This window comes from Phyllobates terribilis, unplaced genomic scaffold (assembly GCF_046119375.1).
Source record: "Phyllobates terribilis strain yellow unplaced genomic scaffold, ASM4611937v1 Scaffold_7__3_contigs__length_470593459, whole genome shotgun sequence".
NCBI lineage: Eukaryota > Metazoa > Chordata > Amphibia > Anura > Dendrobatidae > Phyllobates > Phyllobates terribilis.
In genome coordinates, this window is record NW_027362767.1 from 10,329,762 (window position 1) to 10,356,511 (window position 26,750).

The following is a 26,750-nucleotide window of genomic DNA, read 5'->3' on the forward strand; positions in this document are numbered from 1 at the left end:
GCTGCCCATACCAATACACATGCCCTCTGATCACTGCCTGGTGTAGTGCTGGAGGATAAGAGCCAATGTAACAGCAGAATAGAGACTGCAGCTCTGGAGGATAAGACGTGATGTATCAGCAGAATAGAGACTGCAGCTCTGGAGGATAAGACGTGATGTATCAGCAGAATAGAGACTGCAGCTCTGGAAGTGACTGGAGGATAAGAGCCGATGTAACAGCAGAATAGAGACTGTAGCTCTGGAAGTGACTGGAGGATAAGACACGATGTAACAGCAGAATAGTGACCGCAGCTCTGGAGGTGACTGGAGGATAAGACCTGATGTAACAGCAGAATAGTGACTGCAACTCTGGAGGTGACAGGAGGATAAGACCTGATGTAATAGCAGAATAGAGACTGCAGCTCTGGAGGTGACTGGAGGATAAGACCTGATGTAACAGCAGAATAGTGACTGCAGCTCTGAAGGTGACAGGAGGATAAGACCTGATGTAACAGCAGAATAGAGACTGCAGCTCTGAAGGTGACAGGAGGATAAGACATGATGTAACAGCAGAATAGTGACCGCAGCTCTGGAGGATAAGACCTGATGTAACAGCAGAATAGAGACTGCAGCTCTGAAGGTGACAGGAGGATAAGACATGATGTAACAGCAGAATAGAGACTGCAGCTCTGGAGGATAAGACCTGATGTATCAGCAGAATAGTGACCGCAGCTCTGGAGGTGACTGGAGGATAAGACCTGATGTATCAGCAGAATAGCGACTGCAGCTCTGGAGGTGACTGGAGGATAAGACCCGATCTAACAGCAGAATAGTGACTGCAGCTCTGGAGGATAAGACACTATGTAACAGCAGAATAGTGAGTGCAGCTCTGGAAGTGACTGGAGGATAAGACACAATGTAACAGCAGAATATTGAGTGCAGCTCTGGAGGTGACTGGAGGATAAGACACTATGTAACTGCAGAATAGTGACTGTAGCTCTGGAGGAAGAGACCTGATGTAACAGTAGAATAGCGACTGCAGCTCTGGAGGTGACTTGAGGATAAGACCTGATCTAACAGCAGAATAGAGACTGCAGCTCGGGCGGTGACTGGAGGATAAGACCCGATGTAACAGCAGAATAGTGACTGCAGCTCTGGAGGATAAGAGCCGATGTAACAGCAGAATAGAGACTGCAGCTCTGGAGGTGACTGGAGGATAAGACCCGATGTAACAGCCGAATAGTGACTGCAACTCTGGAGGTGACTGGAGGATAAGACTTGATTTAACAGTAGAATAGTGACTGCAGCTCTGGAGGATAAGACACTATGTAACAGCAGAATAGTGAGTGCAGCTCTGGAGGTGACTGGAGGATAAGACACAATGTAACAGCAGAATATTGAGTGCAGCTCTGGAGGTGACTGGAGGATAAGACACAATATAACAGTAGAATAGTGACTGCAGCTCTGCAGGAAGAGACCTGATGTAACAGCAGAATAGTGACTGCAGCTCTGGAGGAAGAGACCTGATGTAACAGCAGAATAGTGACTGCAGCTCTGCAGGAAGAGACCTGATGTAACAGCAGAATAGTGACTGCAGCTCTGGAGGTGACTGGAGGATAAGACACAATATAACAGTAGAATAGTGACTGCTGCTCTGGAGGTGATTGGAGGATAAGACACTATGTAACAGCAGAATAGTGACTGCAGCTCTGCAGGAAGAGACCTGATGTAACAGCAGAATAGTGACTGCAGCTCTGGAGGTGACTGGAGGATAAGACACTATGTGGCTATGTGCCCACGTTGCGGACCTGAAGCATATTTTTTACGCTTCTCCCTGGCGGGAAAATCGCATGTGGATTTTACATGCAGTTTTCCCGCCAGGTAGAAGCGTTTGTGAGGCGTCTTTGCAGCGTCTTTGCATGCATTTCCGCATGCGGGTTATCAAGCACTTCTCCAAGTGATTTAAGCATCACCTGGAAAGTGCTTGACAACTTGTTCACACTATATAAATCCATGCAACCAGCAACCGGCATATATAGTGTGACCAAGTAATAGTTAAAAAAAAGGATAAGAATGGTAAAAAATAAAAAAATAAAGTTTATACTCACCTTCTGATGCATTCTCTGCCCCGTCCGGAGTCTTGAGCGGCTCACGCTGTTGTGTGCAGGACCTGCGGTGACGTCATTGAGTCATGTGATGGGTCACATGACTCAATGACGTGGCAGGTCCTTCACACAACAGCGCAACGGCGGGAAAACATCAGAAGATAAGTATAAACTTTATTTTTTCTTTTTTTTACAGGTTCTTTGGTACCCAGGTCTGGATGAGAGTCTCCTGTCCTCCACACCCGGGTACCATCTGCACATTGATTCCGCTGCGCTTCCGCAAAATTAATGAACATGCTGCGGATTTTTGACCGCAGCATATACGCTGCGGAAAAATCCACAGCATGGGCATTGACATTGCGGAATGCCATTGGGGACCATGGGGTGCGGATATACATGCATTTTACAAGCGTTTACGCTGCGGAAATTCTGCAGCATATACGCTTGTAATACGCAACGTGGGCACTCAGCCTGTAACAGCAGAATAGTGACTGCAGCTCTGGAGGATGAGACACGATATAACAGCAGAATAGTGACTGCAGCTCTGGAGGATGAGACACGATATAACAGCAGAATAGTGGATAGTTTTGGGGTGCGGGAGGGATAATGTTAGGATTTTAGGACATGTCCTCCCTCGCCCTCTCTGCCCTCGGAGGTGATTGGTGGGGTCACCGGTGGAGCAGCTGTACCGTGTCGTCTGTGAGCTCTCGGCAAATCTCAGGGAAAGTCTATTCCAAGTTATTTTCTTGCCGCTCCTCTCACCATGTGCAGCATTAATTGCTCTTTGTGTACACAGCTCCTATGCAGACCCATATGTACATTGCTTTGTCTGACCCTGGAGTGATGCCTCACGCTCTACCATCCGCTGCCTCTTTCAGGTTGCATAGGGCACGGTCTGTAACCATGGAGACACATAGGCCAGCGCAGGAGCTGTGTACACAGCAGAGGGGTTTCCGTTGTGACGTTATGTTGGATACAGTGGAGATGGCGGTACCGTCGGCACGCTGAGCTGCGGCTGCCGCCACCGTCCGCAGGAGGAGCCTCAATGACATGACGAGGACGGCGCAGACTTGTGCGGGTTTCTGACACCGGGTTGTTTTGTTTTCCAGCTGGTGCCACGTATATATTTGGGAAGATCGGAGGACTGATCCTATACACGTGGCCTCATAACGACCGGCCGAGCACCCGCACTGACCGCCTGGCCGTGGGCTTCAGTACGACCGTCAAGGACGGGATCCTGGTGCGGATTGACAGCGCTGCCGGCCTGATGGACTTTCTGCAGATGCACATAGTAAGTAAATTCTGGATAAACTCAGGGGGGATGTTGTGCCCATGTGGGGGGCACAGGATCAGCCGGAGCGTTCTGAGGGGAGTCCAAAAACCCCAGAGTCGAGAAGACGTGAACTGTGACACATGTACTTGTGGTGGACAGAAATGAACACGAGACCTACCGGTGCCGCCTGGGGGGCTTCATACATCCCCCCACCATCCACAGGACAAAACATCTCCTAATTTTGTGTTTCCTACATGGACAATACATCAGTACGTTGTGTGGACTGTGACCTGGGGACAGGACAAGTCCTAGAAGAAAATGGTCTGTGGTTCAACTTCTGTCACCATCACCGGCAGAATCACAATGACCGGTGTCCAGAGAAGACAGGAGCTCTACTGCTCCCCACCCCCGCACAGATCACAGAGCATGCCCACAACACCCCAGTATAAATCTATAATGGCACAGCTCACCTCCCCCGCACAGATCACAGAGCATGCCCACAACACTCCAGTATAAATCTATAATAGCACAGCTCACCTCCCCCTGCACAGATCACACAGCATGCCCACAAAACTCCGGTATAAATCTATAATGGCACAGCTCACCTCCCCAGCACAGATCACAGAGCATGCCCACAACACCCCAGTATAAATCTATAATGGCACAGCTCACCTCCCCAGCACAGATCACAGAGCATGCCCACAGCACCCCAGTATAAATCTATAATGGCACAGCTCACCTCCCCCGCACAGATCACAGAGCATACCCACAACACCCCAGTATAAATCTATAATGGCACAGCTCACCTCCCCCGCACAGATCACAGAGCATGCCCACAACACCCCAGTATAAATCTATAATGGCACAGCTCACCTCCCCCGCACAGATCAGAGCATGCCCACAACACTCCGGTATAAATCTATAATGGCACAGCTCACCTCCCCGACACAGATCACAGAGCATGCCCACAACACTCCGGTATAAATCTATAATAGCACAGCTCACCACCCCCGCACAGATCACAGAGCATGCCCACAGCACCCCAGTATAAATCTATAATGGCACAGCTCACCTCCCCCGCACAGATCAGAGCATGCCCACAACACCCCAGTATAAATCTATAATAGCACAGCTCACCACCCCCGCACAGATCACAGAGCATGCCCACAACACTCCAGTATAAATCTATAATGGCACAGCTCACCACCCCCACACAGATCAGAGCATGCCCACAACACCCCAGTATAAATCTATAATAGCACAGCTCACCACCCCCGCACAGATCACAGAGCATGCCCACAACACTCCAGTATAAATCTATAATGGCACAGCTCACCTCCCCCGCACAGATCAGAGCATGCCCACAACACCCCAGTATAAATCTATAATGGCACAGCTCCCCACCCCCGCACAGATCACAGAACATGCCCACAACACTCAAGTATAAATCTCTAATGGCACAGCTCACCTGCCCATCACAGAGCATGCCCACAACACTCCGGTATAAATCTATAATGGCACAGCTCACCACCCCCGCACAGATCACAGAGCATGCGCACAACACTCCAGTATAAATCTATAATGGCACAGCTCCCCACCCCCGCACAGATCACAGAGCATGCCCACAACACTCCAGTATAAATCTATAATAGCACAGCTCACCTCCCTCGCACAGATCACAGAGCATGCCCACAACACTCCAGTATAAATCTATAATGGCACAGCTCACCACCCCCGCACAGATCACCGAGCATGCCCACAACACTCCAGTATAAATCTATAATGGCACAGCTCACCACCCCCACACAGAGCATGCCCACAACACTCCAGTATAAATCTATAATGGCACAGCTGACCTCCTCCGCACAGATCACAGAGCATGCCCACAACACTCCGGTATAAATCTATAATGGCACAGCTCACCTCCCCCGCACAGATCACAGAGCATGCCCACAACACTCCGGTATAAATCTATAATGGCACAGCTCACCTCCCCCGCACAGATCACAGAGCATGCCCACAACACTCCAGTATAAATCTATAATGGCACAGCTCACCTCCCCCGCACAGATCACAGAGCATGCCCACAACACTCCAGTATAAATCTATAATGGCACAGCTCACCTCCTCCGCACAGATCACAGAGCATGCCCACAACACTCCAGTATAAATCTATAATGGCACAGCTCACCTCCCCCGCACAGATCACAGAGCATGCCCACAACACTCCAGTATAAATCTATAATAGCACAGCTCACCTCCTCCGCACAGATCACAGAGCATGCCCACAACACTCCGGTATAAATCTATAATGGCACAGCTCACCTCCCCGCACAGATCACAGAGCATGCCCACAACACTCCAGTATAAATCTATAATGGCTCAGCTCCCCACACCCGCACAGATCACAGAGCATGCCCACAACACTCCAGTATAAATCTATAATAGCACAGCTCACCTCCCCCTGCACAGATCACACAGCATGCCCACAAAACTCCGGTATAAATCTATAATGGCACAGCTCACCACCCCCGCACAGATCACAGAGCATGCCCACAACACTCCAGTATAAATCTATAATGGCACAGCTCACTTCCTCCGCACAGATCACAGAGCATGCCCACAACACTCCGGTATAAATCTATAATGGCACAGCTCCCCACCCCCGCACAGATCACAGAGCATGCCCACAACACTCCAGTATAAATCTATAATGGCACAACTCCCCACCCCCGCACAGATCACAGAGCATGCCCACAACACTCCAGTATAAATCTATAATGGCACAGCTCACCTCCCCCGCACAGATCACAGAGCATGCCCACAACACTCCAGTATAAATCTATAATGGCACAGCTCACCTCCCCCGCACAGATCACAGAGCATGCCCACAACACTCCAGTATAAATCTATAATGGCACAACTCACCTCCCCCGCACATCACAGAGCATGCCCTCAACACCCCAGTATAAATCTATAATGGCACAGCTCCCCACCCCCGCACAGATCACAGAGCATGCCCACAACACTCCAGTATAAATCTATAATGGCACAGCTCACCTCCCCCGCACAGATCACAGAGCATGCCCACAACACCCCAGTATAAATCTATAATAGCACAGCTCACCTCCCCCGCACAGATCACAGAGCATGCCCACAACACTCCAGTATAAATCTATAATGGCACAGCTCACCTCCCCCGCACAGATCACAGAGCATGCCCACAACACTCCAGTATAAATCTATAATGGCACAGCTCACCTCCCCCGCACAGATCACAGAGCATGCCCACAACACTCCAGTATAAATCTATAATGGCACAGCTCACCTCCCCCGCACAGGTCACAGAGCATGCCCACAACACTCCAGTATAAATCTATAATGGCACAGCTCACCTCCCCCGCACAGGTCACAGAGCATGCCCACAACACCCCAGTATAAATCTATAATGGCACAGCTCCCCACCCCTGCACAGATCACAGAGCATGCCCACAACACTCCAGTATAAATCTATAATGTCACAGCTCACCTCCCCCGCACAGATCACAGAGCATGCCCACAACAATCTAGTATAAATCTATAATGGCACAGCTCACCTCCCCCTGCACAGATCACAGAGCATGCCCACAACAGTCCAGTATAAATCTATAATGACACAGCTCACCTCCCCTGCACAGATCACAGAGCATGCCCACGACACTCCAGTATAAATCTATAATGGCACAGCTCACCTCACCTCCCCGACACAGATCACAGAGCATGCCCACAATACCCCAGTATAAATCTATAATGGCACAGCTCACCTCCCCGGCACAGATCACAGAGCATGCCCACAACACTCCAGTATAAGTCTATAATGGCACAGCTCACCCCCCCCTGCACAGATCACAGAGCATGCCCACAACACTCCAGTATAAATCTATAATGGCACAGCTCCCCGCCCCCGCACAGATCACAGAGCATGCCCACAATACTCCAGTATAAATCTATAATGGCACAGCTCACCTCCCCCGCACAGATCACAGAGCATGCCCACAACACTCCAGTATAAATCTATAATGGCACAGATCACAGAGCATGCCCATAACATTCCAGTATAAATCTATAATGGCACAGCTCACCTTCCCCGCACAGAGCATGCCCACAACACTCCGGTATAAATCTATAATGGCACAGCTCCCCACCCCCGCACAGATCACAGAGCATGCCCACAACACTCCAGTATAAATCTATAATGGCACAGCTCACCTCCCCCGCACAGATCACAGAGCATGCCCACAACACTCTCCTAGTGATGTCACAGCTCACCCTACCCTCCCAATCACCGTTCTCAGATCCCAGCATGGCTAGGATTCGATGCCATAGTCCCATCCTGTCTGCCGTTGTCTCTGGTCCCTGTGGCTGTAGTAAATCCTGGAAACAGAAGCTGAAGCGCGATGGCCGCCCCCGTAATGCAATGCAGAAAATAAAGTGAAATGCACCTTTAGGAAAAACAATATCAGTGTCCAGGTGTAATTAAAGAGGCTCTGTCAGCAGTGAACGACTGCTCACACCAAGCACAGGCGCGCGGGGCATCATGGCGGCCAGACACTTATCTGCACCTTCCCACCTGCTGGTTTCCCTCCATCTCCTCCCTTCTCTGGCGCTGAGAAGTCGGAGCTGTCAATCAGAACAGGGGGGGCGGAGACTGATGGAAACCAAGCAGGTGGGAGGTGTAAATGATTGGCCGCCATGATGCCCCGAGCGCCTGTGCTTGGTGTGAACAGTCATCCTGTGCCGACAGCCCCTTTAACAAGAATAAAGCTTGTAGTTATTTGGTTGTCAGTGCCTTTGTTGTAGCCGTGTCGGTGCATGGTCCTCAGTGATCCGGACCCCCTGCCTCCTCTATCCGTGCTGCTCCCTGGTGTCACTGTCCTCTCTCCTCCATGCTCTCGTTCACACTGGAGTGTTGTGAGGCATCAGTCTCGGGGGGCTGTCACCCGATGGGCAGATTTTCAGGGCATGTATGGCAGCAGACGTGAGAGTGGAACAGATGTTACATTCATACCTGACACTCGGCAGCTCGCTCCCTCAGAGGAAGATTAATGGCTGCATCTCTGCTTGTCTCATCCATGACATTGGTGGTTCATGCGTGAGATGAGGCTGCTGACAGCCCGACTCCAGTCACACTCCAGGAAAGCTCCTTCACTACGCACCGTCCCCGGTGACATCTGCCAGCCTCCGAGTGCTGCGGAGACCCCGGTGCCCACTCCGCCTGTCTGTGTGGAATAACAAACCTTCTCTACCGTGCATGTTACTGCCAGGATGAAGAACGCTCCGCTGACAGCGCAGCAGAGAAACGCACCGGCGCTGTGTGACCACCGGCTGCTCGTGTATACCTCTCACACCACACACTGCCCAACACCTCCACGCTCCTGCGCCGAGGCTCCACCATGTCCAGAAAACAAGGTTGTAAAGGTTTCTGAAAGCGGGAAAGTGAGATCTCAAATCGTACCGCTACGGGAATCACCGGAGATGGAGTTGTAGAAAAGTCTAATAGACGTAGGTGTTGTGGCTCTGGAGGAGTGTAATGGAAGGCGGCTCTGGAGGAGTGTAATGGAAGGCGGCTCTGGAGGAGTGTAATGGAAGGCGGCTCTGGAGGAGTGTAATGGAAGGCGGCTCTGGAGGAGTGTAATGGAAGGCGGCTCTGGAGGAGTGTAATGGAAGGCGGCTCTGGAGGAGTGTAATGGAAGGCGGCTCTGGAGGAGTGTAATGGAAGGCGGCTCTGGAGGAGTGTAATGGAAGGCGGCTCTGGAGGAGTGTAATGGAAGGCGGCTCTGGAGGAGTGTAATGGAAGGCGGCTCTGGAGGAGTGTAATGGATGGCTCTGGCTGATTGGGGGCTGGCTGTGGATAGAGGCGCACCCCTGCTGATTGCTTCCAATTTTTGTCTGGTGAGTTGATATGAGAGTTGCTGGACATCTTTTTCTGGACTCCATGGACGCAGCCTCCAGCTGGAGCGTCCTTTCTGAGATGGGATTGTGCTGCTCCACGCTGGTGTTCGGCCAGGCCGCCAGGTGGGTGGGTTATGTTGGTCTTAGTGGTCTACCTTGTAGTGTTCTGGATGTTCAGCCCCGATGATGTTCATGTGTAGGTGCTACCGTTGACCGTGGCACTCACTGTACGAGCTGCAGCCGGAGTTGTGCGGCGCACGCTGCTGCGGTAATTTATGGATCATTATGCATTCTCTAATTATGAGCCTTCTGCGCTCTGTATGATTTTTACACAGAATAGCATCTGTTTCAAGCCTGCGGGACACAGCAACCTTTCCCCGCCTGCATCGCTCAGCTCCGGGGGACAGTCCTGCTATCCCTTCAGACATCTTTGAGATGGGGGGGGATGTGTTGTCGAGCCCCCAGGGTTGCTGCAGCTGTCGCTCGGAGCGATAGTCTGGCTAAGATGATGGTTGGGGTTGTTAATGTTCGGGTGTCCAGCATCCATCCCTTGAATCTGGACCAGTATTGTACGTGTCTGGTATCAGTCAGGCGTCCCGCCGCTCTTACCATGGCTGCTCCCGCTCGCCCCTGGGGGGTAATCACCGCTCCTCTGCTTCTGGCTTTTTCCTTTTTGTTTGCTATTTGAGGGATTCAGCAGTTGGTTGATTAATAATTGATAGTTTTCAGTAATTATAGATTTCAGTGGTGTATTTGTGTCATGTGCCATGTCATGGCCCTTACAGACGGCCGATCACGGCTCATTAACCCTTTGGGTGAGTTGAGATGGCTTGGCACTGTAGACTTGTCTACGTGAGATGTCCAGCCACTCGTCCTCCACCGACGCTTCCGTCCTTTCTTTTCTCTGCCTTGTAGATTTTGCCTGGCACTTTGCATTGCTGCGAGCTGAAGGAATGAATGTGTTTTTCTGACTTGTAATGAGTTTTCACTAGACTTGCCTTCCAGCAGCTCCTGGCTTGATTAATTTTTGACATTCAAGAAAGACCCATTGACCAAATATTTGCAAAGAATTGGCACAGCATTGCTCCAGGTCCAATCCCCCAAGAATATGCGCACAGGCAATGTGGATGATGCATTGCCCGTGGGGACGGCCGCTGGTTGCTGTATGTGTCTGACTGATGCTAATCTGGGTGATCTGCTGGCGGTGTGGACTCACTATACAGTTGGGTTTAACTGTAGGTGTCAGTATTTTTGTCCAGGTCTTTTGTCCTTTGACCATGTAATTGAGGTAGTTTGTTGGTTTGGGCTGAGTCTAAGGAGGAATATGCCAGGAGAGGAGTCTGGGCAGCAGATTGTACATCCACTACGGAAACGTTCTAGACTTGGAATGGAAAGACTTTGGTGTTCTGGTCCGGTGTTGTCTGCTTCCTTGTACCTGATGGTGCTAGGAGGACATTGTGCAGGCAGTGAATGGAGCTATACACTTGTATCTCATGATGCCCATTCCGGGGGGTGCTTTATATTTTGAAGACCTTTCTGCACGGTCTAATCTGTAATGTAAAGACCACAACGTTATCACTATTCACTTGGGTCCTGTACCCTTCAAAAAGAAAAGAAGAAGAGCGCCAGGTCAGTAGGTGTCTGCTATTAAACGATCCTCTGTTTAGTCTACTGGCGGTGATATGGTTAAACCCATTTTGTGTAGTCCAGGATTTGGTACAATTTGTAATCTCCAATCACACCCCCGCTCTCCCTGCCGAGGGCCTGAAAGAGTGTAATTTGCTTGAGAAGAACATACCAGTCCTTAAGCAGCGAGACACAGACCAGCCATGATCTGGAGTGCTTGTGCTAAGCAATCAGCAACAGATTGTTTAACTGGAAGCAGAGGAGTCCTACAATGTGTGGGTCCGTCTGTCAGCAAGTATAGGGTCTTCATACAAGAATGGGTGCAGTCATGACTGCAAACAGGGGTCACTTTCCCCTTGTATGGACCTACTTTTAGAACATTCTAGAGCATAACAACAGATTTTACATTAGTATTAAAATATCATGGAATATGTTCTTACGCAAGATCTCCAAGATCTCATGTAGACAAACCCTCCTCTCCAGGACCTCCTGTAGACAACTTCGCCTCTTCTCCAGGACCTCCTATAAATAACTCCTCCTCTTCTCCAGGACCTCCTATAAATAACTCCTCCTCTTCTCCAGGACCTCCTATAAATAACTCCTCCTCTTCTCCAGGACCTCCTATAAATAACTCCTCCTCTTCTCCAGGACCTCCTGTAGAGAACCCCACCTTTTCTCCAGGACTTTTTGTAGAGAACCCCTTTTCTTCCCTAGGACTTCCTGACGACAACACCTCTTCTACAGGACTTCCTGTAGAGAAACGGTCTCCTTCTCTAGGACTTTCCATAGACAACCCCACCTCTTCTCCAGGACTTCCTATAGACAACTCCTCCCCCCCTCTAGGACCCGTACACAACCTCTCCTCTTCTCCAGGACTTTCCATAGACAACCCCTCATCTTTTCCAGGACTTCCCGTAGACAACCCCTCCTATTCTCTAGAACTTACTATAGACAACCTCGCCTCTTCTTCAAGACATCTTGTACACCACTGCCCTGCTCTAGGACCTTCCATACACAACCCCTCTTTTCTCCAGGACTTGCTGAAGATAGACAACCTCTCCACTTGTCCACAACTTCCTGTAGACAACCTCTCCACTTGTCCACGACTTCCTGTAGACAACCTCTCCTCTTGTCCACGACTTCCTGTAGACAACCTCTCCTCTTGTCCACGACTTCCTGTAGACAACCTCTCCTCTTGTCGACGACTTCCTGTAGACAACCTGTCCAATTGTCCACGACTTCCTGTAGACAGCCTCTCCTCTTGTCCACGACTTCCTGTAGACAACCTCTCCACTTGTCCACGACTTCCTGTAGACAACCTCTCCTCTTGTCCACGACTTCCTGTAGACAACCTCTCCTCTTGTCCACGACTTCCTGTAGACAACCTCTCCTCTTGTCCACGACTTCCTGTAGACAACCTCTCCACTTATCCACGACTTCCTGAAGACATCCTCTCCACGACTTCCTGTAGACAACCTCTCCACTTGTTCACGACTTCCTGTAGACAACCTCTCCTCTTGTCCACGACTTCCTGTAGACAACCTCTCCTCTTGTCCACGACTTCCTGTAGACAACCTCTCCTCTTGTCCACGACTTCCTGTAGACAACCTCTCCACTTGTCCACGACTTCCTGTAGACAACCTCTCCACTTGTCCACGACTTCCTGTAGACAGCCTCTCCTCTTGTCCACGACTTCCTGTAGACAGCCTCTCCTCTTGTCCACGACTTCCTGTAGACAACCTCTCCTCTTGTCCACGACTTCCTGTAGACATCCTCTCCACTTGTCCACGACTTCCTGTAGACAACCTCTCCTCTTGTCCACGACTTCCTGTAGACAACCTCTCCTCTTGTCCACGACTTCCTGTAGACATCCTCTCCACTTGTCCACGACTTCCTGTAGACAACCTCTCCTCTTGTCCACGACTTCCTGTAGACAACCTCTCCACTTGTCCACGACTTCCTGTAGACAGCCTCTCCTCTTGTCCACGACTTCCTGTAGACAACCTCTCCTCTTGTCCACGACTTCCTGTAGACAACCTCTCCACTTGTCCACGACTTCCTGTAGACAACCTCTCCTCTTGTCCACGACTTCCTGTAGACAACCTCTCCTCTTGTCCACGACTTCCTGTAGACAACCTCTCCACTTGTCCACGACTTCCTGTAGACAGCCTCTCCTCTTGTCCACGACTTCCTGTAGACAGCCTCTCCTCTTGTCCACGACTTCCTTACTGTAGACAACCTCTCCTCTTGTCCACGACTTCCTTACTGTAGACAACCTCTCCTCTTGTCCACGACTTCCTGTAGACAACCTCTCCACTTGTCCACGACTTCCTGTAGACAACCTCTCCTCTTGTCCACGACTTCCTGTAGACAACCTCTCCACTTGTCCACGACTTCCTGTAGACAGCCTCTCCTCTTGTCCACGACTTCCTGTAGACAACCTCTCCTCTTGTCCACGACTTCCTGTAGACAACCTCTCCACTTGTCCACGACTTCCTGTAGACAACCTCTCCACTTGTCCACGACTTCCTGTAGACAACCTCTCCTCTTGTCCACGACTTCCTGTAGACAACCTCTCCTCTTGTCCACGACTTCCTGTAGACAACCTCTCCACTTGTCCACGACTTCCTGTAGACAGCCTCTCCTCTTGTCCACGACTTCCTGTAGACAGCCTCTCCTCTTGTCCACGACTTCCTTACTGTAGACAACCTCTCCTCTTGTCCACGACTTCCTTACTGTAGACAACCTCTCCTCTTGTCCACGACTTCCTGTAGACAACCTCTCCACTTGTCCACGACTTCCTGTAGACAACCTCTCCTCTTGTCCACGACTTCCTGTAGACAACCTCTCCTCTTGTCCACGACTTCCTGTAGACAGCCTCTCCTCTTGTCCACGACTTCCTTACTGTAGACAGCCTCTTCTCTTGTCCACGACTTCCTGTAGACAACCTCTCCTCTTGTCCACGACTTCCTGTAGACAGCCTCTCCTCTTGTCCACGACTTCCTGTAGACAGCCTCTCCTCTTGTCCACGGTTTCCTTACTGTAGACAACCTTTCCTTCTCATCTGTGTCATCCCATAGCCACCTCTCCCTAATAGTCATTTCACAATGCTTGGGAGAGCCCTGGATGAGGTAACCTATGTGGTTAGAATTGTAGAAATTGGTGATTCTTAGTGGCCTGGCAATAAGACTGGCAATGGCGGTAAAGCAGAGTTGTGTCCTGGTCTGTTAGTATTGCTGTTCCTCGTGGTTTTCCTCTCTGCAGGCGTCCTGTCCTCCATGGTGTGATACAACCTTTATGTTACTGTTTTACGAGGTTCCTTCTGTTGGCCTTCAGTTACCATCATTTGTCCTTACATTCATCTTTGCTTATTCTGCTCCTGCGTCTTCCCACATTCGGTGTCTCTCTTGCCGTCTGTGTTTTCTGCCTCACTCTGCCCTGAGCTGATAATTGAATTGAAGCCGTTCTGCTCCTGATTCCCTTCTGAAGGGTATTTCCATTAAACATAGAGCTCTTTGAATTGGTGTGTGCCTGGATGACCCCCTGTGCCACCCTGACTCCTCAGCCCTCTAGGATAATTGGCATCTAGACAGCAGCTCCATCCCGGCTCAGACGTGGCTCGCATGCCCCCGCTCCACTTCAAAGACTCACATACTGTGGAACAGACTAAAATTGATCAGTGGTGTATTTGTGTCATGTGCCATGTCATGGCCCTTACAGACGGCCGATCACGGCTCATTAACCCTTTGGGTGAGTTGAGATGGCTTGGCACTGTAGACTTGTCTACGTGAGATGTCCAGCCACTCGTCCTCCACCGACGCTTCCGTCCTTTCTTTTCTCTGCCTTGTAGATTTTGCCTGGCACTTTGCATTGCTGCGAGCTGAAGGAATGAATGTGTTTTTCTGACTTGTAATGAGTTTTCACTAGACTTGCCTTCCAGCAGCTCCTGGCTTGATTAATTTTTGACATTCAAGAAAGACCCATTGACCAAATATTTGCAAAGAATTGGCACAGCATTGCTCCAGGTCCAATCCCCCAAGAATATGCGCACAGGCAATGTGGATGATGCATTGCCCGTGGGGACGGCCGCTGGTTGCTGTATGTGTCTGACTGATGCTAATCTGGGTGATCTGCTGGCGGTGTGGACTCACTATACAGTTGGGTTTAACTGTAGGTGTCAGTATTTTTGTCCAGGTCTTTTGTCCTTTGACCATGTAATTGAGGTAGTTTGTTGGTTTGGGCTGAGTCTAAGGAGGAATATGCCAGGAGAGGAGTCTGGGCAGCAGATTGTACATCCACTACGGAAACGTTCTAGACTTGGAATGGAAAGACTTTGGTGTTCTGGTCCGGTGTTGTCTGCTTCCTTGTACCTGATGGTGCTAGGAGGACATTGTGCAGGCAGTGAATGGAGCTATACACTTGTATCTCATGATGCCCATTCCGGGGGGTGCTTTATATTTTGAAGACCTTTCTGCACGGTCTAATCTGTAATGTAAAGACCACAACATTATCACTATTCACTTGGGTCCTGTACCCTTCAAAAAGAAAAGAAGAAGAGCGCCAGGTCAGTAGGTGTCTGCTATTAAACGATCCTCTGTTTAGTCTACTGGCGGTGATATGGTTAAACCCATTTTGTGTAGTCCAGGATTTGGTACAATTTGTAATCTCCAATCACACCCCCGCTCTCCCTGCCGAGGGCCTGAAAGAGTGTAATTTGCTTGAGAAGAACATACCAGTCCTTAAGCAGCGAGACACAGACCAGCCATGATCTGGAGTGCTTGTGCTAAGCAATCAGCAACAGATTGTTTAACTGGAAGCAGAGGAGTCCTACAATGTGTGGGTCCGTCTGTCAGCAAGTATAGGGTCTTCATACAAGAATGGGTGCAGTCATGACTGCAAACAGGGGTCACTTTCCCCTTGTATGGACCTACTTTTAGAACATTCTAGAGCATAACAACAGATTTTACATTAGTATTAAAATATCATGGAATATGTTCTTACGCAAGATCTCCAAGATCTCATGTAGACAAACCCTCCTCTCCAGGACCTCCTGTAGACAACTTCGCCTCTTCTCCAGGACCTCCTATAAATAACTCCTCCTCTTCTCCAGGACCTCCTATAAATAACTCCTCCTCTTCTCCAGGACCTCCTATAAATAACTCCTCCTCTTCTCCAGGACCTCCTATAAATAACTCCTCCTCTTCTCCAGGACCTCCTGTAGAGAACCCCACCTTTTCTCCAGGACTTTTTGTAGAGAACCCCTTTTCTTCCCTAGGACTTCCTGACGACAACACCTCTTCTACAGGACTTCCTGTAGAGAAACGGTCTCCTTCTCTAGGACTTTCCATAGACAACCCCACCTCTTCTCCAGGACTTCCTATAGACAACTCCTCCCCCCCTCTAGGACCCGTACACAACCTCTCCTCTTCTCCAGGACTTTCCATAGACAACCCCTCATCTTTTCCAGGACTTCCCGTAGACAACCCCTCCTATTCTCTAGAACTTACTATAGACAACCTCGCCTCTTCTTCAAGACATCTTGTACACCACTGCCCTGCTCTAGGACCTTCCATACACAACCCCTCTTTTCTCCAGGACTTGCTGAAGATAGACAACCTCTCCACTTGTCCACAACTTCCTGTAGACAACCTCTCCACTTGTCCACGACTTCCTGTAGACAACCTCTCCTCTTGTCCACGACTTCCTGTAGACAACCTCTCCTCTTGTCCACGACTTCCTGTAGACAACCTCTCCTCTTGTCGACGACTTCCTGTAGACAACCTGTCCAATTGTCCACGACTTCCTGTAGACAGCCTCTCCTCTTGTCCACGACTTCCTGTAGACAACCTCTCCACTTGTCCACGACTTCCTGTAGACAACCTCTCCTCTTGTCCACGACTTCCTGTAGACAACCTCTCCTCTTGTCCACGACTTCCTGTAGACAACCTCTCCTCTTGTCCACGACTTCCTGTAGACAACCTCTCCACTTATCCACGACTTCCTGAAGACATCCTCTCCACGACTTCCTGTAGACAACCTCTCCACTTGTTCACGACTTCCTGTAGACAACCTCTCCTCTTGTCCACGACTTCCTGTAGACAACCTCTCCTCTTGTCCACGACTTCCTGTAGACAACCTCTCCTCTTGTCCACGACTTCCTGTAGACAACCTCTCCACTTGTCCACGACTTCCTGTAGACAGCCTCTCCTCTTGTCCACGACTTCCTGTAGACAGCCTCTCCTCTTGTCCACGACTTCCTGTAGACAACCTCTCCTCTTGTCCACGACTTCCTGTAGACATCCTCTCCACTTGTCCACGACTTCCTGTAGACAACCTCTCCTCTTGTCCACGACTTCCTGTAGACAACCTCTCCTCTTGTCCACGACTTCCTGTAGACATCCTCTCCACTTGTCCACGACTTCCTGTAGACAACCTCTCCTCTTGTCCACGACTTCCTGTAGACAACCTCTCCACTTGTCCACGACTTCCTGTAGACAGCCTCTCCTCTTGTCCACGACTTCCTGTAGACAACCTCTCCTCTTGTCCACGACTTCCTGTAGACAACCTCTCCACTTGTCCACGACTTCCTGTAGACAACCTCTCCTCTTGTCCACGACTTCCTGTAGACAACCTCTCCTCTTGTCCACGACTTCCTGTAGACAACCTCTCCACTTGTCCACGACTTCCTGTAGACAGCCTCTCCTCTTGTCCACGACTTCCTGTAGACAGCCTCTCCTCTTGTCCACGACTTCCTTACTGTAGACAACCTCTCCTCTTGTCCACGACTTCCTTACTGTAGACAACCTCTCCACTTGTCCACGACTTCCTGTAGACAACCTCTCCTCTTGTCCACGACTTCCTGTAGACAACCTCTCCACTTGTCCACGACTTCCTGTAGACAGCCTCTCCTCTTGTCCACGACTTCCTGTAGACAACCTCTCCTCTTGTCCACGACTTCCTGTAGACAACCTCTCCACTTGTCCACGACTTCCTGTAGACAACCTCTCCTCTTGTCCACGACTTCCTGTAGACAACCTCTCCTCTTGTCCACGACTTCCTGTAGACAACCTCTCCACTTGTCCACGACTTCCTGTAGACAGCCTCTCCTCTTGTCCACGACTTCCTGTAGACAGCCTCTCCTCTTGTCCACGACTTCCTTACTGTAGACAACCTCTCCTCTTGTCCACGACTTCCTTACTGTAGACAACCTCTCCTCTTGTCCACGACTTCCTGTAGACAACCTCTCCACTTGTCCACGACTTCCTGTAGACAACCTCTCCTCTTGTCCACGACTTCCTGTAGACAACCTCTCCTCTTGTCCACGACTTCCTGTAGACAGCCTCTCCTCTTGTCCACGACTTCCTTACTGTAGACAGCCTCTTCTCTTGTCCACGACTTCCTGTAGACAACCTCTCCTCTTGTCCACGACTTCCTGTAGACAGCCTCTCCTCTTGTCCACGACTTCCTGTAGACAGCCTCTCCTCTTGTCCACGGTTTCCTTACTGTAGACAACCTTTCCTTCTCATCTGTGTCATCCCATAGCCACCTCTCCCTAATAGTCATTTCACAATGCTTGGGAGAGCCCTGGATGAGGTAACCTATGTGGTTAGAATTGTAGAAATTGGTGATTCTTAGTGGCCTGGCAATAAGACTGGCAATGGCGGTAAAGCAGAGTTGTGTCCTGGTCTGTTAGTATTGCTGTTCCTCGTGGTTTTCCTCTCTGCAGGCGTCCTGTCCTCCATGGTGTGATACAACCTTTATGTTACTGTTTTACGAGGTTCCTTCTGTTGGCCTTCAGTTACCATCATTTGTCCTTACATTCATCTTTGCTTATTCTGCTCCTGCGTCTTCCCACATTCGGTGTCTCTCTTGCCGTCTGTGTTTTCTGCCTCACTCTGCCCTGAGCTGATAATTGAATTGAAGCCGTTCTGCTCCTGATTCCCTTCTGAAGGGTATTTCCATTAAACATAGAGCTCTTTGAATTGGTGTGTGCCTGGATGACCCCCTGTGCCACCCTGACTCCTCAGCCCTCTAGGATAATTGGCATCTAGACAGCAGCTCCATCCCGGCTCAGACGTGGCTCGCATGCCCCCGCTCCACTTCAAAGACTCACATACTGTGGAACAGACTAAAATTGATTTTCACAGGAGCCGGAGAAAAGAAGGCTCGTCTGGGGGCATTTCTGTGTACTAGTGGGATACTTTGCTGAGAGATGTGTAAGGTATTTGTTTCATTACGATCCAGAGATCCCGGCAAACTCTGCAGTGTGGGCAGTAATATGGCAGCATGTGATGTATGGCACCACGGAGATCTGCTATCTGCGTCCTTTCATTGCCACGTAGGTTTAGGTACATTCTGGTTATGATCCAGAAAAGAACTAGAATTGTTCTGTGCTCAGACTTTACACCATATATAATGTGATCCCTTACATCAGAGGCCCGAGCTTCACACTGACATGAGCCACAGAAACCCTGGCACCGAGGTTTGCTTGCCCTCGGAGGTTTGCCGGCCCTCAGAGGTTTGCTGGCCTCGGAGGTTTGTCGGCCTCGGAGGTTTGCCTCCCTCGCAGGTTTGCCTCCCTCGCAGGTTTGCCTCCCTCGCAGGTTTGCCTCCCTCGCAGGTTAGCCTCCCTCGCAGGTTAGCCTCCCTCGCAGGTTAGCCTCCCTCGCAGGTTAGCCTCCCTCGCAGGTTAGCCTCCCTCGCAGGTTAGCTTCCTTCGCAGGTTAGCCTCCCTCGCAGGTTAGCCTCCCTCGCAGGTTAGCCTCCCTCGCAGGTTAGCCTCCCTCGCAGGTTAGCCTCCCTCGCAGGTTAGCCTTCCTCGCAGGTCAGCCTTCCTCGCAGGTCAGCCTTCCTCGCAGGTTTGCCGGTCCTTGGCGAGTCTGCAGTCCAACACTGAGCAATGCTTGCGGCTGACACTTCAATAGAGTGCGATAGGAATCCACTCACGAGAGTCCATAAGTTCTTCCACCATCTCTCGCTCTCGTCCATTCAGTATATACTCTGTGGTAGGACTCTGCAATGAATGCTCATCTGATTGGAAGCTGCGGACGCCGGCAATGATGATACCGCACAAGGTCGGCTGACAGACGAGCCTAAAATAGACGTGAGCCTTGTGGAGGACGTGAGGCTGCCGTCGGCTCCACCATGGGGAGACCTGGAAACCTAGTGAATAATTAATGCTGGCAAGAGGGGGCTGATGGGGGAGACACCGGCACTGGTTCTGCTCCATTACCATGATTAAGAGCTGAGAGTCTGTAATGACTGATGTCCCTGTACACACCAGAAACCGGGACTGCATCCTTTACCCGCTGTTTATAGGAAAAGCCTGGCAGCCGCTGAGGTGGTGGTCCGCTCCAGGTTCTTGCTTTGATTATATATTAGCTGCTCAATACTTTGGGCCCGATATTTATTACAGTTTTGCCTGTTTGTTTGGGGTTTTTTTTGTTCTTTTTTTTTTTTTTCTTCATATTTATCCTTCTTTGTCTCCAGATGTTGTCGTCTGATTCATCTTTGAGGCAATTTGAAAAGTTGCAAAATTTGTCGCAAATGTCCTGGAGTGATTTTGTGCACACCTGACATGTTGATGCAACTTTTGCTACATTTCAGCTGAACATAAGAAATAATGCGCTAAAAAGTCGCAAAACTGATTAAAAGGAAAAAAAGAACATTTTTTATTTTTGATTTTTCACAACATTCATGAACAGCGTGCGCCATTTTAATGAATTTGGCACCGGAAACGTCAGTGAATGTTACACTGCAAAAAAAAATGTGACTTAAAAATCTCACAAATGATGAATCGATCTTGTGAGCACAAAACATTCTTTGGAGGAGAATCCTTGAGTCTGACATTTTGCACCGTTTGACTTTTTCCAGGGTCTTTCTTTCCCTCCATGTTCGGCTCTGACGTGGTCTGTGGTCATAAATCAGTGGTGAGGAGCCCAGAAATAGACAGATGAGACTTGCAAACTCCCCGTCAGACGGTCAGATCAGACAACAGACGCTGCAACTTGGCATTTGTTCAAAGCAAACTGTGCAAAATTTTTCATGTAAACCAATTGTAAAAAAAGATGTTGGCTCCAATTATATGCATTTAAGTAAGAAAACGAAAAAAGGACTCAAAGGTGGACAACCCCTTTTCCAAGACTCATGACTGATATTTGTATTCATTTCCATCCGGAATCTCGTCTTTTGAAGCAACTGCTGTTCACAACCTGAACCGCCATTGATGCTGCACTGTGAAGCCTCGGGGTCCGGCAGGTGGTCCTTCCGAGAGCAGCAGAAGAGAGGGTTTCTTGCTGAATGTCCAACCTTCACAATAGTGGAGACCCCCATACACATCATCTCCTGACTCTCCCCCACAGATGATGTGGGGGAGTGAAGGGTTCGACCTGTTGATGTTCTCACTGGAGAAAAGCCTCTGATCCAGCAGCCGAGCTGAGGGTCCCTGTGTATGGAGCAGTCGGCACAGGGGGCTCACCAAATGTGTGCGGGGGGGCTGAATCCTGGGGTCTCTGTTCCAGGGTGAGATCCTTTGTTACTCTAGTGCAGATTTCTACAGGGAATATCTGCAGACTCGCCTGTACTGTAAGGGTGGAGGACTGTGCGGAGGGCACCGGAGTGAGGCAGCCGCAGCTCCTGGAGACAATCCTTGCTAATATTTCTGCCACTATTGACGATAAAACCAAGGAATGAGAATAGTTGTGTAGAAGCCTCCAGCGTCCCGGACTCATCCACTCATCCCCTGTCAATACTACATGGGGCCATTCATCAAGCTGCTGCCGAGACCGGAGAGAATTTATCACCCCGGTGCAAATATTGATTTGTGGGTCCATCTCTGAGACTGTGGCTGCCCCGATGTTGGCGCATGGGGACGAGCAGTGACCTGTTCAGTCCTCATATAATCTGTCCATGTCCCTCTACTGAGATGCCCCTGTGACAGCGGATCCGGGGGTCTCTAATCGGGCGCATAGATTTCTCGTGCTGCAGTCAAGGTAGAAATTGAAATTGATTAATCCAAAAGTGCCTAATTACAGGCAGATTCATCATGATCTTGTGACGAGCTCTCGTTAATGACGGAGCTGTCGGTGTTGAGCGGCACTGTGGTCCTGCCAGTGCTCATGTGTTTAATGAGAAATGGATTAGTGCCAGACACTGCCAGGATTGATGGAGGCGCTGCAGAAGGCCGGTGTTGAGGATCAGGCGCTGCGGCGCTCCCCTTCAATGCTGTTTACAAGCCGAGGAAGAGCTCGGTGGCCTCCATCATCCGCGGAACCTCAGGAGACCATCTACAAGAGCGTGCAGCCAAACCTGGGACTGGCCGCAGATCAGTCACCATATGGCCAAGACGGTTTAATGACTTGTTTACCTTTATACTTAATTGTTAGAGAAGATTATGCAAACGTGATGGTCGGACCCATCTCCATTTCAGCCAATATTTTGGCTGATCTTGTTTGTCAATTTTTGGAAAATGGTTTGTGGGTTTCGGTAAAGCTCTGATCTCAGCTTCGGCCTCCTGACTGACGTGTGGCTGTTTGGTTATGGATGATCTTTATACCTAGCGACTGGTCTGTCTGGTGCCCTTTTGCTTTTTGTCTTACTACGAGCTGGGTCCATAAGCGCAGGGCTGGGGGTGATTATATGACGGCGCTGCGTAGCCCCCCCGGTATTCAGGCAGCCACAGCATGTGATCCGGATGTCATCGGCTCCATCCCTTCCACCACGTGGCCTTGCTACCTCTCGGGTTATGACCACAGTGACTCGTGTCCTCGGCCTCTCTGGTTTCTCTCTTCCAGCTCTGGAGAGCAGATGGATGGGAGAAAGCATTAAAAGCTTCGTGCAAGATGCATCCTCCTGAAGTTCAGAGTGTGGGTGGCTTGATGGGCGCTGATCACAAGGCCGACAAATTTCACATAATCGCACGTAATCCACTTCTAGCCGGAGGAAGTCTCCCTGCTCTTTCATGCATCATGCTAGAGGTTACAGGTCTAGGTCTTCTCCTGAGATGTGACGTTCCCACATCTGTGCTTTCTCTCCTACGGCCTCGAATTTTACCTTCCAATATAAGCTAGCTGCAAAGAGACTGCGGTGCCGCCGCTGCCGACGTGCTACCAGGACTGAGCCCCAGACGTGCAGATGCCTCGTACCCGGCACAGACCTGCACAGAATGCGGGCCGGCGGGCAGTGATCAGCGCTGTCACCATCCTGCATCCCCACATCACAGAGGAACGGTCTGCCGCCATCTTAGGCTATGTTCACACACGTTGTGTTTTTCAGCAGATTTTTATACAAATTTTTCAGCTGCATCTAGCAGGACCAGCAAAGTATGAGAAACCAGAATTCTCCGTTCACACATGTTGCTTTTAGTTTGCTGCGTATTTTCTGTCTTGATTGCGTTTTTTTGGAAAATAGAGCGTGTCACTTCTTTCAGCTTTTTTGATGGCGAAACAGAATGGGGTTCTTTTTTTTTTCACATAACTTTATGTGCATGCCTAAATAGAGACAGAAGGACAGTGAGAAAAAATGCTGCAAAAACGCATAAATGCTGGAAAACCTGCATTTTTGACGCAGCTGATTTCCTGCCGGAGAAAAAGTTGTTAGCAGATTTGCATCTGATTTAGCTGCAGTTTATTTCACACATGTGTGAACATAGCCTAATCATTTGCTGCGATGGCTGTTTCTCTGCCAGGTCTCCTCTGTATGAACTGCGCTCTATGGCAGCTGGTGAAGACCCCTCAGTAGCCATCTCCTGAAGCCTGGGCGTCTCTTAGGGAATTATTAGGGGAATATAGGTGGTCTTACTGTGGCGGCACATTACAGGAGTGACATCCAGTATGAGGGCGTGCAGCTGCGCCATCTCCACTGATCGGCAGAGCGCGGCATTTCTTGGCTTCATTATCTTTTTGGTCTTGCTTTCCTTTTGTTCAGGAGATGTTCCTTTTCACATCTGTGTGATCCATAATGTTCTCATAATGTTCAAATATGATCTGCAAATGTTTCCGGATTGGTCCCGGAGCTGCAGTAACGAGCGCTGCAGCCGAGGATGAAAGAGCAGCTTTTCTTCTCAGTTGTCATGAATGTGTTCAGGTCTTTACTGTGTGAGACCGGGCTTCGTCTGAGGGGCACTTAATACTTAATGGGGTCTGTCAGCGCAGGTGCTTGGTTTGACCAGTCGTTCTTCCTGTAACCACAGTGATTATTGAACGGGTGACCTGAAGTCGCTGCATACGGGACATTCCCTGACTGCGGACGGATGGTTGGCCAGACGCTCGGACGGCTGGGGAGGACATGTCTCTGTCGTGTGCATTTGTCTCTGATCCTTCCTTTCTCTTTCCCTACAGGAGCAGGGGAAGGTTGGGGTCACCTTTAACATTGGCTTAATGGATATCTCCATACGTGAAGACAGTACCCCGGTGAATGATGGCGCATACCATGTGGTGAAATACACGCGGAACGGAGGGAACGCAACTCTACAAGTGGATAACTGGCCTATGAACGAATACTATCCCGGAGGTATCTGCATCGCACACACTACATATACGTGTCTAGTGGGGGCGCTGTGATCTCCAGGGAGGGCAGCCGGAGATCTGACGCTATATAATGGAAGGATTCTCGGCTTTATAAAAGGTTTCATCTCTCTACAATGTGGCTGGAGAATTATTAGGGGTCTTCATGGAGGAGCAGTGTCGGGGTGAGGACCTGGAATTGTAAGTAACTGGATAAAAAATGGCAGTAAAGACAGAGACGACTTACAGGGACTCATCCGCTTTATTTATATTTAATGGACTCGTGATCTCCTTTAAGGGGTTGTCGGACTCCAGGCCAAATCGGCCCACAAGACTGATGAGTAAGAATAGTCTGAATCTCCACCGCTCCCTGCCTTGTTCACAGGACTGCAGTGGTGACAGCCCGTCTACAACAAGTGTGCGCTGCAGCCAATCAAGACCCGCTGACTGGCTGCAGTGGTGGAATGTTGTAGGCAGGACGTCATCAGCAAGGACTGGCGGGGGGCCGGGGTGACAGCGCCAGAGCAGCAGGGGCTTCACCCGTTCAGTGATGCCTGCCTGTGACGTTAGGGCCGTATCCTAGTGCTGGGACACGATGAATCCAGAGACTGTGCAGAACTGGCCGGTGACCTCCATGGAGAGGTTGTGGCCTGTCTGGTAGCTTTCCAGCCTCGTAGACGGCAGCTGATAGATCAGGTCTACTTTTTCGAACATTGTCAGATCACATCTGTCTCGTACTTTATCAACATTTCCACGGCACAGATATCGGGAGCGAGTGTCCCTGGGACCACTCCTTGCACGATAAGCTTGCAGTCTAACTGCTGAACATTTTGCATGTTTGTTGGGGCGTCAAGCGATGGAGTTGGGCTGTGGCGTCGGGAGGTGACTTTAGGCAGTGGCGTCGGGCGGTGGTGGGGACTTTGGGCTGTGGCGTCGGGCGGTACTAGTGAATTTGGACGGTGGCATCGGGTGGTGGTGGTGACTTCGGGCTGTGGCATTTGGCGGTGAATTTGGGCGGTGGCGTCGCGTGGTAGTGGTGACTTAGGGCTGTGGCATTGGGCGGAGGTGGTGACTTCGGGTGGTGGTGGTGACTTTGGGCTGTGGCGTCGGGCGGTGGTGGTGACTTCGGGCGGTGGCGTGTGGTGGTGGTGACTTCGGGCTGTGGCATTGGGCGGTGAATTTGAGCGGTGGTGTCGCGTGGTAGTGGTGACTTAGGGCTGTGGCATTGGGCGGAGGTGGTGACTTCGGGTGGTGGTGGTGACTTTGGGCTGTGGCGTCAGGCGGTGGTGGTGACTTTGGGCGGTGGCGTGTGGTGGTGGTGACTTCGAGCGGTGGCGTTGGGTGGTGGTGGTGATTTTGGGCGGTGGTGGTGACTTTGGGCTGTGGTGGTGGTGGCGTCGGGTGGTGGTGGTGACTTTGGGCGGTGGTGGTGACTTTGGGCTGTGGCGTCGGGCGGTGGTGGTGACTTTGGGCTGTGGCGTCAGGTGGTGGTGGTGACTTCGGGTGGTGGCGTCAGGTGGTGGTGGTGACTTCAGATGGTGGCGTTGGGTGGTGGTGGTGACTTTGGGTGGTGGTGACTTTGGGTGGTGGTGACTTTGGGTGGTGGTGACTTTGGGTGGTGGTGACTTCGGGTGGTGGTGACTTTGGGCGGTGGTGGTGACTTTGGGCTGTGGCGTCGGGCGGTGCTAGAGACTTCGGGCGGTGGCGTCAGGTGGTGGTGACTTTGGGCAGTGGCGTCGGGTGGTGGTGGTGACTTTGGGCTGTGGCGTCGGGCGGTGGTGGTGACTTTGGGCTGTGGCGTGTGGTGGTGGTGACTTTGGGCGGTGGTGGTGACTTTGGGCTGTGGCGTCGGGCGGTGGTGGTGACTTTGGGCTGTGGCGTCAGGTGGTGGTGGTGATTTCGGGTGGTGGCGTCAGGTGGTGGTGGTGACTTCAGATGGTGGCGTCAGGTGGTGGTGGTGACTTCAGATGGTGGCGTTGGGTGGTGGTGGTGACTTCGGGTGGTGGTGACTTTGGGCGGTGGTGGTGACTTTGGGCTGTGGCGTCGGGCGGTGCTAGAGACTTCGGGCGGTGGCGTCAGGTGGTGGTGACTTTGGGCAGTGGCGTCAGGTGGTGGTGACTTTGGGCAGTGGCGTCGGGTGGTGGTGGTGACTTTGGGCTGTGGCGTCGGGCGGTGGTGGTGACTTTGGGCTGTGGCGTCAGGTGGTGGTGGTGACTTCGGGTGGTGGCGTCAGGTGGTGGTGGTGACTTTGGACGGTGGCGTTGGGTGGTGGTGGTGACTTTGGGCGGTGGTGATGACTTTGGGCTGTGGCATCAGGCGGTGATGGTGATGACT

General features: G+C 50.7%; 1 protein-coding gene and 1 long non-coding RNA gene across 3 annotated transcripts in view; one reads left to right on the plus strand and one right to left on the minus strand.

Moving 5' to 3' along the window:
- LOC141153408 (uncharacterized) overlaps positions 1-8,672 on the minus strand; it is a 32,685-nt gene extending 24,013 nt beyond the window's left edge. The window contains exon 1 of the long non-coding RNA XR_012247298.1: positions 8,405-8,672. This is a non-coding gene — a long non-coding RNA (uncharacterized lncRNA). The remainder of the gene's footprint in view (positions 1-8,404) is intronic.
- NRXN3 (neurexin 3) overlaps positions 1-26,750 on the plus strand; it is a 124,249-nt gene that overhangs the window by 30,107 nt on the left and 67,392 nt on the right. For both annotated transcript variants that reach the window (XM_073638145.1, XM_073638146.1), the window contains exons 2-3: positions 3,194-3,375; positions 24,252-24,423. In XM_073638145.1, the coding sequence (XP_073494246.1) occupies positions 3,194-3,375; positions 24,252-24,423 (354 nt within the window). The remainder of the gene's footprint in view (positions 1-3,193; positions 3,376-24,251; positions 24,424-26,750) is intronic.